The sequence below is a fragment of the Dipodomys ordii genome, unplaced genomic scaffold, assembly GCF_000151885.1.
Source record: "Dipodomys ordii isolate 6190 unplaced genomic scaffold, Dord_2.0 Scaffold180, whole genome shotgun sequence".
Lineage (NCBI taxonomy): Eukaryota > Metazoa > Chordata > Mammalia > Rodentia > Heteromyidae > Dipodomys > Dipodomys ordii.
In genome coordinates this window covers 199,921-212,372 of record NW_012267396.1, presented here as the reverse complement: position 1 = coordinate 212,372, position 12,452 = coordinate 199,921, and the positions used below count along the sequence as shown (strand labels likewise).

At 49.4% G+C, this 12,452-nt stretch overlaps 1 protein-coding gene across 1 annotated transcript; it reads right to left on the bottom strand.

Moving 5' to 3' along the window:
• Positions 1–490: 490 nt before the first annotated feature.
• LOC105999081 (zinc finger protein OZF-like) lies at positions 491–12,054 on the bottom strand. Its single transcript, XM_013033973.1, has 7 exons — positions 11,865–12,054; positions 10,645–10,779; positions 9,030–9,108; positions 7,557–7,683; positions 5,027–5,104; positions 3,878–3,960; positions 491–1,960 (listed from the first exon to the last, which is right to left on the bottom strand). Exons 3-7 carry the CDS (start codon positions 9,060–9,062, stop codon positions 653–655), a joined length of 1,629 nt encoding a protein of 542 aa, XP_012889427.1. The 5' UTR covers positions 9,063–9,108; positions 10,645–10,779; positions 11,865–12,054; the 3' UTR covers positions 491–652.
• Positions 12,055–12,452: the final 398 nt, after the last annotated feature.

The window sequence follows — 12,452 nt, the reverse complement described above, 5'->3', positions numbered from 1 at the left end:
GAGTCAGCTGGAGGATTCATGCCCCATGAAAGGTGATTTCCCACTGTTCCTTACCTTCAGTTTTTGCCACTGAAAGCACAAGGGAAGATGGAAATATCTTGTACAGCCATGATCCAACCTTATTATTTACATCAGCGTTCTCTCCCTCCATGGTATTTAATAACTGTATTTAATAACTTCCTATAATTAATAACTTCCCAGGAAACAAGTGAGGGGTTTCCTGCTTTCTTGCTTACATTCATGGGGAGCTGTGAGAACACAGGTTCAATTCATATTTTCAAGTGAACTGGCTTGACTGAGCGCTGGCCCATACTCCTTATCTGTAATTATTTTTTGCTCTAGGCTTGTGTTCTACTAGAACTACCGCTTCATGTCTGGCTTTTCTGGAGTAGATTTCTCTCTTTCTCTTTCTTGCTTTTTGGAGATAACGAGTCTCATGGACGTTTCTTGCCTGGTTTGGCTTTGAACTGCGGATCCTCAGATTTCAGCCTCCTGAGTAACTGGGACTCCAGGTGTGAACCACCAGAGCCTGGGCAGAAAGCCCAGGGAACATTCCAGTGTGATGTTGTAAGACGAGAAGTCCTACAGGACTGTCAGCCTTCCTTCCATCCCAAGCCATTGCTGTTGGCGTCAGTAAGTGCTCAGTTAGGAGCTAGTGGAGGTTTTTTTTTACTTCTCTAACGAGGGGTTTCTCTCTGCTGTGGATCTTGCCATGGTGGATGAGGTTGGAGGAGGAGCTGAAGGCTTTGCCGCACTCCTTGCACTCGTAGGGCCGCTCCCCGGTGTGGGTCCGCACGTGTTCCGTGCGGCTGGAGGACGTGGTGAAGTCTTTGCCGCAGTACTTACACTTGTAGGGCTTGATTCCGGTGTGAATGCGGATGTGCTTGGTGAGGTATGAGAAGTACTGGAAGGCTTTCCCGCACACGTCGCACTCGAATGGCTTTTCCACCAGGTGCGTTTTCAGGTGGTCGTGCAGCAGGTTCGATCGGTCGTAGGACTTGCCGCACTCGGTGCAGCCGTAGGGCCGGTCCCCGGCGTGCGTGCTCAGGTGCTTGCGCAGGTAGGAGGCGTTGAGGAAGGCTTTCCCGCACTCCTTGCAGATGCAGGGTCGCTCCCCGCTGTGCGTGCGCACGTGGCGGCGGAGGTAGGAGGAGGCGTGGAAGACCTTCCCGCACTCGCCGCAGATGTGCGGCCTCTCGCCGCTGTGCGTTTTGCGCACGTGGTTGTGGAGGTAGGAGGAGTTGAGGAAGGCCTTGCCGCACTCCTTGCACAGGTAGGGCCTCTCCCCGCTGTGGATGCGCACGTGGCGGCGCAGGTAGGAGTAGGAGTGGAAGGCCTTGCCGCAGTCCCCGCACAGGAAGGGCCGCTCGCGGCTGTGGGTGCGGCCCACGTGGTTGCGCAGGTAGGACGAGGTGAGGAAGGCCCGGCCGCACTCCTTGCAGATGTACGGCCTCTCGCCGCTGTGGATGCGGGTGTGCTGCGCCAGGCGCGGGGCCGAGGCGAAGGCCTTCCCGCACTGCTCGCACGCGTACGGCTTGTCCGAGGCGTGCGTGGGGAGGTGCGTGATGAGGCCCGAGCGCTTGCTGAACGCCTTGCCGCAGTCCTTGCACTTGTAGGGCTTCTCGCCCGTGTGCGTCCGGAAGTGCTCCACCAGGCGCGAGTAGGTGGTGAAGGCCTTGCGGCACTCCTTGCACTCGTACGGCTTCTCGCCCGTGTGCGTGCGCATGTGCCGGCTGAGGTTGGAGGAGCGCCCGAAGGCCTTGCCGCACAGTTTGCACGCGTAGGTGCGGAGGGCGTGCAGGGGCACGGGCGCCGCCGCCGCCTCGCTGGAGCGGCCGCCGGGGGCCGCGGGGGGCCACGCGTGCTGTGTCTTCACGGGTGTCTTGAAATACGAGTGCTCGCTGAAGATTTCTCCGCCCTGCGCGTGATCACGGGGGGCCTGGGCGAGGTGGCTTCCTGCCTGGTGAAGAAAGGGCGGTTGAGCATCACAGACATGTTCACACTTACTGAGGGGTTTACCGACATGATGACAGAAACAGCGTGATGATGATGATGATGATGATGATGGTGATGGTTTGCCATTTTGATTGACAGGCCCACATTCCCTGCCCTGTGCATTTGAGTTGAATGGGGGACCCTTACACAAGAACCCCAAACTACCTTGTTCTAACCATGGAATAATTCTTGTCTCTTTTAATTTTTTTTTTTTTCCTTTATGGGTGGTATTGGGGTTTGAACTGAGGGCCTTGGATTTGTGAGACAGGGGCTCTACCACTGAGCCACGCCTGGAACCCATCCTGAGTACTCAGGGGCGGGCACTGGTAGTAATCGCAAGAGCATGATTATCAGGAACCCTGCTGGGACGCCCCGCCCCCTCCCCACGAGGGGACAGTTATTTCTCTCTGGTCTCTCCTTGTTCTTCGGTTGACTTCCTCCAAGCAAGTCAGGGTTTTCCCTCATTAACCTCCAGATTCCCCAGTGCTATTGCTTCCTCCATGCTGATAATGAAGAAGGATGATAAACTATGTCATTGAGACCATGATTCGGAATTTTTGCCTTTTTATGACATTTTCCCAACAATATTCTTTCTCATGGAATGATGCCACACAAAAATGGCGCCCAAATGCTGAGCCACCTGCTTTAGTGTGTGTGTTTGTGTGTGTGTGTGTGTGTGTGTGTGTATGTATGTGTGCCAGTCCTGGGGATTAAACTCAGGGCCTGAGCACTTTCCCTAAACTTTTGTGCTCATGGCTGGTGCTGTACCATTTGAGCCATTTCCAGCTCTTTGCTGGTGAATTGGAGATGAATTTCATGGAAATTTCCTAGGCTGGCTTTGAACCATGACACCTGGCCTTAATTTTAAATCTGCTTTAATTTTAAAGCTGCTGTACAGGTATTCACAAATTGCTTGAAAAATCTGATGTCTAAACTGTGGGTCTGTATATGTATGAAGAAATTGGGGGGGAGGGGCCTGCAAAGATGGCTCAGTGGTAGAATGCTTGCCTTACGCGCATGAGGCCCTGGGTTCAATTCCTCAGCATCACATTAACAGAAAAAGCCAGAAGTGGCATTGTGGCTTAAGTGGTAGAGTGCTAGCCTTGAGCTGAAGAGTTGAGGGACAGCGCCCAAGTCCAGAGTTCAGGCCCCACAACTGACAGAAAAAAAAAAAAAAAGGAAAAAAGTTTTGGGGATGGGAGTACTGTAGTTCGCAATCAGTGCCTTGATGTTGGTCAGCTTGCTCACTCACGGCTGATGCTCTACTGCATGAGCCACACCTTCAGTTCAGCTTTTTACTCATTGTTTTGAAGATGGGGGATTTGTGTACTTTTCTATCCAGGCTGACCTGGAACTCTTGATCCTCCCATTAAAGCCTCCGAATTCTGGAATTACGGCACTCAGCAGCTAGATTGTTTTTTGTTGTTGTTGTCGTCAGTCGTGAGGTCTGAACTTTTGGCCTGGGTGCTTTCCCTGAGCTATTCAGCTTAAGGCCAGTGCTCTACCACTTGAGCCACAGTGCCATTTCTGGTTTTCTGGTGGTTAACTGGAGATAAGAATCTTACAGACTTTCCTGCCTCGGCTGGCTTTGAACCACAATCCTCATATCTCAGCCTCCTGAGTAGTTAGGATTACAGGCGTGAGCCACAAGAGCCTGGCTTACACTGGTTTTTAAATACTAAGGACAAAACACAGGCAAGCACTCTATCACTTAGCCAAGCTCTCCATCCCCTTGTAAATTTGGGATATCCCAAATTCATTGTAGTGTGAGTGTTTCTCAGACACATTGCTCCCTGCTGAGTGAATAATACATTTTTTCTAAAATGGAATTGGAAATATTATTTTGGGTGAGAAAATAACAACTATCTCTTGTTAATCTTACTGTTCGTATCCCACTGGAAGTGTGTTTCCTCAAAGAGTCCTCCTGAAATGTTGACTCTTTAGTGTTAAGTTGCATTTCCCAGTCTGAAGATAAAACAGAAAAAAAAATTAATGTTTGGAGATAAATGGTCAATTGCAAGAGTTAAAAATGATAGAGCCCCAAATGGTAGAGCGCTAGTCTTGAGCTGAAGAGCTGAGGGACAGAACCCAGGCCCAGAGATCAGGCCCGACGACTGGACCCCCCCAAAAAAATGTTGTAGTAAAAATGATAGAGCCCAACTTGTCTAGGATTTCAAATTGCATCTGGCTGAAAGAAGGGAAAGTAGAAGTGTTTTGACGGTGCCAATTATTGGCCATTGTTAAGAATGTGACTCAAAGGATTTTTTTGTTTTTGTTTTGTGTGTGTCAGTCTGAGGCTTGAACTCAGGGCTTTTTCCTGAACTTTTGTGTTCAAGGCTAGAGCTCTACCTCTTGAGCCACAGCTGTACTTCTAGCTTTTCTGAGTAGTTTATTGGAGATGAGAGTCTAAAGAGCTTTCTTTCCTGAGTTGGTTTTGAACCATGATCCTCAACCTCAGTTTCCTGAGTAGCTAGGATTACAGGTGTGAGCCACAAATATAGTTTTTGGCAGTTTATTATGAGCTGATCCTTTGAAAATTCAAATGGATGATGGAGAATTTTATCAGGATGACAAGGAGCACAGATCTGGACAAAGAACATGGGACAAAAAACGCTAAAAAAGGTAGAAGACATGATATCTTGGACAATCACAGGGAAGACTCAGTAGACAGAGGTAGGAATGGGAGAAGCTGAGGATTCCCCTCCTTCCCAGGTCAGTGGCCCAAGCCTTGTCCCTTCAAAGGTGTCTTAAAAGATTCCTCCCTTAGCTAGGTGTTGTAATCCCAGCCACTGAAGAGGCTGAGATCTGAGGTTCACGGTTCGAAGCCAACCTGGCCAGGAAAGCCCATGAGACTTTTATCTCCAATAAACCACAAAAAGCAGGAAGCAGAGTTTTGTCTCAACTAGTAGAACAGTATTCTTGAGCACAAAGGCTCAGGGACAGTGCTCAGGCCCTGAGTTCAAGTCAAGGACCAGGGGGGGGAAAAAAAAAAACAAGAAAAAGATTCCTCCCTATACTTCTAAACACTCACCATGGAGGGCTCCGCTCTGTACAAGCCACACATCTTCTTCTAGCCAGGAGATCAGACTGGGTTTGATGGGTTCACGTCCTGTACATGGGGAGATATGCTTTCATGGGGAAGGTTGGAGCCAAAGCCATACACTTAAGGATGAATTGAGGAGCTATACTTCTTTTTGGTATGGGGGTGTGTGTGTGTGTGTGTGTGTGTGTGTGTGTGTGTGTGTGTGTGTGTGTGTGTCTGTGTACATGAGCTCGAACTCAGGGCCTAGTTTTTTGTTTGGCATTTTTCCACTTGTGGCAGGTGCTCTACCACTTGAGCCATTCCATCATTTTGCTGGTTAATTGCAGATAAGAGTCCCATGGGCTTTTCTGCCTAGGTTGGCTTCAAACCGGGCTCCTCAGATCTTAGACTCCTGAATAATGAGGACTACAGGATGAGCCACTGGTGCCTGGCAAGGAGCCATGCTTCTAATGGAGGCATTGGAATTCTTCATAGGCTAAACATTGCTGATATTGCCTCTTCCTGTGATTTAATACTCCTCAATCCTGAAGCCCAAACATCTACTGAGTACCCATTAACAAGCCACAAACAGAAAATAAAGTGCAACAAAGAAAAGGTTTTTGTTCTGGAAAACAAACTGGCAGCGATCAGTGATTGCTGTGGAGTGCAGTACAGAGTCATCTAGATGGTGAGCCAACACAAATGGGATTTACACACAATTGCTAATTCTGTAAAAAGAGAAAGACATTAAGTTATAGTTTTTTTTTCTTTCTTTCTTGCACTGTTGGAGATTGCGTTATGTGCATTCAGGAAAGGGCTCTATCACTAAGCTACGTCCCCAGTGCAATGATTTACATTTCTGATGGAAAAAAGGTAACGTCACCTGGGACCGCATTTTGAGAATTATCACAGCAAATTAAATGGTAGGCCCACATATCTATGATTTGGCTTTCTGTCCTACAAGAAAATATTAAATATAAATTTTCTTTGTGCTGGGAGTCAGTGGCTCATGGTGTCTTCCTAGCGACTTAGGAGGCTGAGATCTGAGGATCACAATTCAAAGACAGGGCAGGCAGGAAAGTCCATGAGACTCTTATCTACAATAAACCACCAGAACATCAGAAGTGGTGCTGTGGCTCAAAATGGTATAGCACTAGCCTTGATCAAAAACAGGACAGCACCCAGGCCCTAAATTTAAGCCCCACAAGCTGATAAAAGAAAACAAAACTTCCAAAGTTTTTTCTTTCTTTCTTTTTTTTTTTTGCCAGTCCTGGGGCTTGAACTCAGGGCCTGGGCACTGTCCCTGAGTTTCTTTTGCTCAAGGCTAGCCTCTACTACTTGAGCCATAACACTACTTCTGGCTTTTTCTACTATTTATTTATTTATTTTATTTTATTTTTTTGGGTCCGGTCGTGGGGCCTGAACTCTGGGCCTGCACGCTGTCCCTCAGCAATTCAGCTCAAGGCTAGCGCTCTACCACATAAGCCACAGCGCCACTTCCGGATTTTTTTTTTTTTTTTTGCTTATGTGGTGCTGAGGAATGGAACCCAGGGCCTCATGCATGCAAGGCAAGCACTCTACCACTGAGCCACCTTCCCAACCTACTTTTTCTATTCTTTATTTGGACTGAGGAGTTGAACCAAGAGCTTCATGCACACTAGGCAAGCACTCTACCACTAAGCCATATTACCAGCCCAAGTCCAAAATGTTTTGTTTTTGTTTTTTGGTCAGTTGTGGGGCTTGAACTCTGGGCCTGGGCACTGTCCCTACACTCTTCAGCTCAAGGCGAGCGCTCTACCACTTGAGCCACAGCGCCACTTCCAGTTTTCTACTGGTTTATTGGAGATAAGAGTCTCACGGATGTTCCTGCCTGGGCTGGCTTTGAACCACGATCCTCAGATCTCAGCCTCCTGAGTAGCTAGGATGACAGGCGTGAGCCACCGATACCCGGCTAAAGTCCAAAGTTTTAAATGGTACACTTTTGATCAGTTTTCCTTTGTGTCACACCTCAGATATGAATCATCTGTGTGTCCAAATTGCCATGCTGTAAATGCTACCTGCACGTTGGTCACCCAGCAGCCTTCTTGCAACAGATCACTCATTGCTACACAGCAGTGCCTGGGTTCAAGTAACCCTCCCCCCAGTAGTGATCGTGGTGATCAGTGGTAAAGAGAACTCCTAAATTGCTTAGGTGAAAAGTTCTAGGCTTCTCAGAAAGGAGAGGAAAAAAAATTATCTGCCAAGGTTGCTCATATCAACTGTGGGAAGGAATCCACGTGTGGAACTATGGAGAGGGAAAAGGAATTTGTGCTGGTTTTACTGCAGCACCTGGAAACACCTGGGAAACTCTATGGACAGGACTCACTCCAGATTGTGGTCGGAATCCCCTGGGAGTCTTGGGACAGATCCCTGCAGATAGAGTGGTACTGTGTCAGGATGCTTCCTCCCAGTGTGTTTAGTGGAGCCCAGAGATCCTGCAGTGTACCCAGCACAGGACTGCGCCCTCCCCCAGGAAGTCCTAGGCAGGATGGAGTCTCACCGAGCGAGGCCAGGTTCTGGTAGGTCTCCAGCATCACCTCTCTGTATAGCTCTCTGTGAGCCCGATCCAGTAAGATCCATTCCTCCTGGGTGAAGCCCACAGCCACATCATCAAAGGTCACTGAGTCCTAAACAGTCACACACACACACATCAGCCTCAGGCACAAGCAACAACAGCATCATCCCCACATTAAAAATGACATCCCAGTCTGCCCTGAATCCACACCCAGCTTCTTGTTTATCTGCTCCAGACGTGGGGGCTAGTGACCTTTTTTTTTTTGTCAGTTATGGGGCTTGAACTCAGGGCCTGGGTATTGTCCCTGAGCTTCTTGGCGCTCAAGGCTTGAGCCATAGTCCCACTTCTCGTTTTTGAGTGGTTAATTGGAGATGAGAGTCTTATGGAAACTTTTTTTTTTGGGTCCGGTCGTGGGGCCTGAACACTGGGCCTGGGCGCTGTCCCTCAGCTCTTCAGCTCAAGGCTAGTGCTCTACCACTTGAGCCACAGCGCCACTTCCGGCTTTTTTCTTTTTGCTTATGTGGTGCTGAGGAATCGAACCCAGGGCCTCAGGCATGCAATGCAAGTGCTCTACCACTGAGCCACCATCCCAGCCCCTCATGGAAACTTTTCTGCTTGGGCTTTGAACCATGATTCTCAGATCTCAGCTTCCTGAGTAGCTTTTGGTCATGATCTCCTCTAACCACTGGACCAGAGCCCCCCTCCTGTAAATTATAGTTTAACATTCCTGCACATGCACTGGATAAATTGCTGAATAAATACGCAAGATAAGGACACTTGGGGTGACATTGGTCAAGATGTATTGTATTCATACACTGCTTTGTTGAATAGCAACTGCTTTGTACAACTATGTAAAGAAAAAAGAAATGGACACTCCATTTTTTTTCTTTCTTTTTTTTTTTAATTGGTTGTGCAGTTTGAACTCTGGGCCTGAGTGCTGTCCCTCAGCTCTTCAGCTCAAGACGAGAGCTCTACCACTTGAGCCACAGCGCCACTTCTGGTTTTCTGAGTGGCTTATTGGAGATAAGAGTCTCACAGACTTTCCTGCCTGGGCTGGCTTTGAACCACGATCCTCAGATCTCAGCCTCCTAAGTAGCTAGGATTACAAGCGTGAGCCACTGGCACCTGGCTTCATTCTGTGTTTCTTAATTGAACAAAGCACTTGGCAACATAGAAAATGTGCACTTGTGCCATAAGGGCTATGACTACTTCAGAATTACTGAGGTCCTGGCATGATTTTCAGGCATTAGCCCACCGTGAGGAGAGATGCTGTTTCCTGGGAGCTCAGTCTTTGAGTGGGGCTCTCTACTGGCTTTAGAAGCTCTGGAGTTGGAACTGAAGCCTGGCTCAAGTGATCCAGCACTAGCCTGAGCGGGAGAAAGCTCTGGAGCCCAGCCTGCCTAGAAGGCCAAGGTGTTCCTAGCAAGGGCATGGCATCGTGGTGCTTTCTCTGCATACCTCGTAGCAATGTGTCAGGCAATCAGCTACCATCCTCTCCACCTTTGCCTTTTCTTCAGGCCTCTAGAAAGACGACCACCTGGAAGAAAAGAGATAGGAGGCCTGAGAACACAGAGCCCATCATAATTCCTACACCTGCATGGCTAGGAACCATTCCATCCCAGCACACACATGCACACACACACACACACTACTGCTTATCCATGCCAGGGAAGTCCTGGCTCACCTAGAACTGGGTGAGGGCTCAGGGGCTGTGCTGTCCACTGGGGAAAAGTGCACTAGCCTCACTTTACTGGTAAGGAAATCTCTGGCCAGATGTAACACTATATTCCACCGGGGCTATCATCACAATAATAATATAGGACCTCTTTTCTTTTCTTTTTCTGGTCCTGAGGCTTGAACTCTGGGCTTGGTTGCTATCCCTGAGTTTTGTTTCTTTCTCTCTCCAGGCTAGTGCTCCACTTTTGCCTTTTTGTGGTTAATTGGAGATAAAGTCTCACAGACTTTCCTGCTTGGGCTGGCTTTGAACCGCAATCCTCCAATCTCAACCTGCGATCCTCAAATCTCAGCCTTTTGATTAGCTAGGAGTACAGGCATGAGCCACCAGTGTCTAGCTCTTCTTTATTATTTTTAGTGGCATGGGGGATTGAACTCTCATCCCCCCATCTTGCTCTCTAGGCAGGCATACTGCCACTTGAGCCACACCTCCAGTGGTAACATCTTTTTTCAAAACACACATACTTGGGATAGTCCTATACAAGGTCACTTACCAGTTGGGCCTGAAACATCCCCATAAGCTCATATGTACTGAAGACTTGGTCCCCCAGGACTTTGGAAAGGGGAGTGGGTCTGGATCTTTCTGAATGGCTCAATGCATTGATGGATTCCTATACTAGGAGGTGGTAGAAATGTCTGGTTTGTCTCCTTGGAGAAAGTCAGTCACTGGGGCGTGTTCTCAAAGGGTGTAATTTTCTGACCCCTTCTGCTCTCTGTCCCTGTTCCTGGCCACCACGAGGTGAGCTTTGTCGTTCGATGAGCTGCTCATCATGTTATTGTATCACCCCAGGCCCCAGAAAAAACAGAGCCAAGTGTTCATGTCTGGACCCCTGAAATCCAAAGCCAATCTTCCCTTTCCCCTTCCCTTCCCTTTCCCCTTTTCTTCCCCCTCTCCCTCCCTCCCTTCCTTCTTTTTCTTTTTCTGTATGCCAATACTGGGGCTTCAACTCAGAGGCTGAGTGCTGTCCCTTAGCTTTTTCACTCAAGGCTAGCACTCTGTCACTTGAGCCAATTCCTGAAATAGTCACAAAAATATGTCTACAGTAGGGCACCAAGTGGCTCAGAACTGTAATCAGAGAATCAACTGAGATCAGAGAATCAACTAGAATGAAGCCAGCCTGGGAAGGAAAGTGTGTGAGACTCTTATCTTCAATTAACCAGCAAAAAGCCTGAAGTGGAGCTGTAGCTCAAGTGGTAGCACTCTGGTCTTAAGCAAAAAAGCTGAACAATAGTACCCTAAGTTCAAGCTCTAGGACAGATACACGGAAGAGGAAGAGGAAGAGGAGGGGGGGGAGGGAGGAGGAGGAAGAGAATTTTGAACCACTTCACACCTGCTCACCTGAATTCACTGGGATCAATATGTCTGCGAGATGGGAGGAAGCAGGGAATGGAGTCAGCCTCACCAAGCACTGGAAATTCCTTTCCTTGTAGGAAACAATGCAGAGAGGTGGCTTTGGAAGCTTCTGAAAGGGACCTGTGGAGATGAGGCTCTAAGTAGCAAGGATTACAGGGGTGAGCCACGGGTGCCTGGCCCAACTCTCCTACTTATTTGTGCAATTAAACCACCATCTGTCCAGCACAAAGGCACAGACTGATACATAACAGATTAAAAAATTACCACAGCTAAACAGCAGAGCTCAAGCCTGTAATCCTAGCTCCTTAGGAGGTTGAGATCTGAAGACTGAAGTTCAAAGCCCGGGCACGAAAGCCCATGAGACGCTAATCTCCAATTAACCACCAAAAAGCTAGCAGTGGAGCTGTGGCTCAAGCAGTAGAGTGGCAGCCTTGAGAAAACTCAGGGACGGCACCCAGGACGAGTTCAAGCATACATACATACACACACACACACACACACACACGTACCTGTGGTAGCCAATAGCCATGAATACCCTATGAAGTCAACAGTACTAGGCAAATCAAAGCCAATGAAATCAGAACTGGAGGCATGGCTCAAGTGGTAGTGCACTTGCTTAGCATGCCAACATCCCTGAGTTCAAATCCAATGCTGTGAAAGAAAGAAAAGGTTTAACCCCAACAAAACTGATGTAACCTTGTAAATGTGTTAACCAAGAAATTCTGACACCGGGGGCCTAATGCTAGGCCAGCAGCCTCCTACCACTGAGGTGCATCCCCACCACGTAACACGTATAGATACACGCACGGACGCATGCATGCACGTATATTATAAATACAAAGGTATTTCTGCGAGATTTGCAGCCTGTTGTCGCTGGTGCATTTTAGGCATTTCATCTGTCACTGGACCTCATTTGCGAATTCAACTTTCTCGCTGGTATGTGCGTGAAAAACAACGAACCCATCAACCCGGTCGCTGTGTTCGGGCGCACGTTTCTGACGCACTCGGTCGCCGCTGGATGACGACAGGAGCCCCGTGGACGAAGCCCCGAGCCCGGCAGCCGGGACGCTTCCCGCCCGCTCCCCCAGGACCTGACAGGGCCGCGCGCGCCGGGGTGGAAGCAGGCCTCTGTGGGGTCCGCATGCCGTGTGGACGCCCTGAGGCCTCGCCACCTCTGCGGCCCCCCCAGCACATCTGGAACTTACCCAAATGAGGGACGCACCCACCATGCAGGGAAGGTGCTCGGGACCGCCGAGCGCAGCCAGCGCCGCCGGCAAAGAATCCGCGGCTCGCTGACGTCACTTCCGCTTCCGGCCCACGCGTGGAGCCCGTGGCATTCGGGACTCAGCCCCTGGGGACTCGTAGCCAGTTATCTTTGGAAAGGCTCCAAATGGACTTTGGAAGACAAAATTGCCAGAGGTCGGGGGCGGGGCCCTCCAGGGGCGTGGCTACGTCCCGGGGGCGGGGCCACGCGGAGCCCACCCCCTGGGGTGGAGCCCGCGCTTGGGGCGGGACGGAGGCGGGGTCTCCCTGGGGGCGGGGCCTGAGGCAAGGCGGAGTCCATGCCCAGGGCGGGGTGGGGGGGCCGCCCCCCCCCCAGGAGTGAGGACTTGCTCTTAAGAGATGCCCAAAAAAGATTTTTCCCTAACTGCCCATGTTCTTAGACCTCTCTGTTGTTAAGCCAACCAATGCTTCACTTGATCTACAGGTCCATCAGTTTCTAGGTTTTATTATTTTTTTTTTTAGTGCTGGTCCTGAACCTGAACGTTGAGCAGGTCTAAAGATTAAACTCC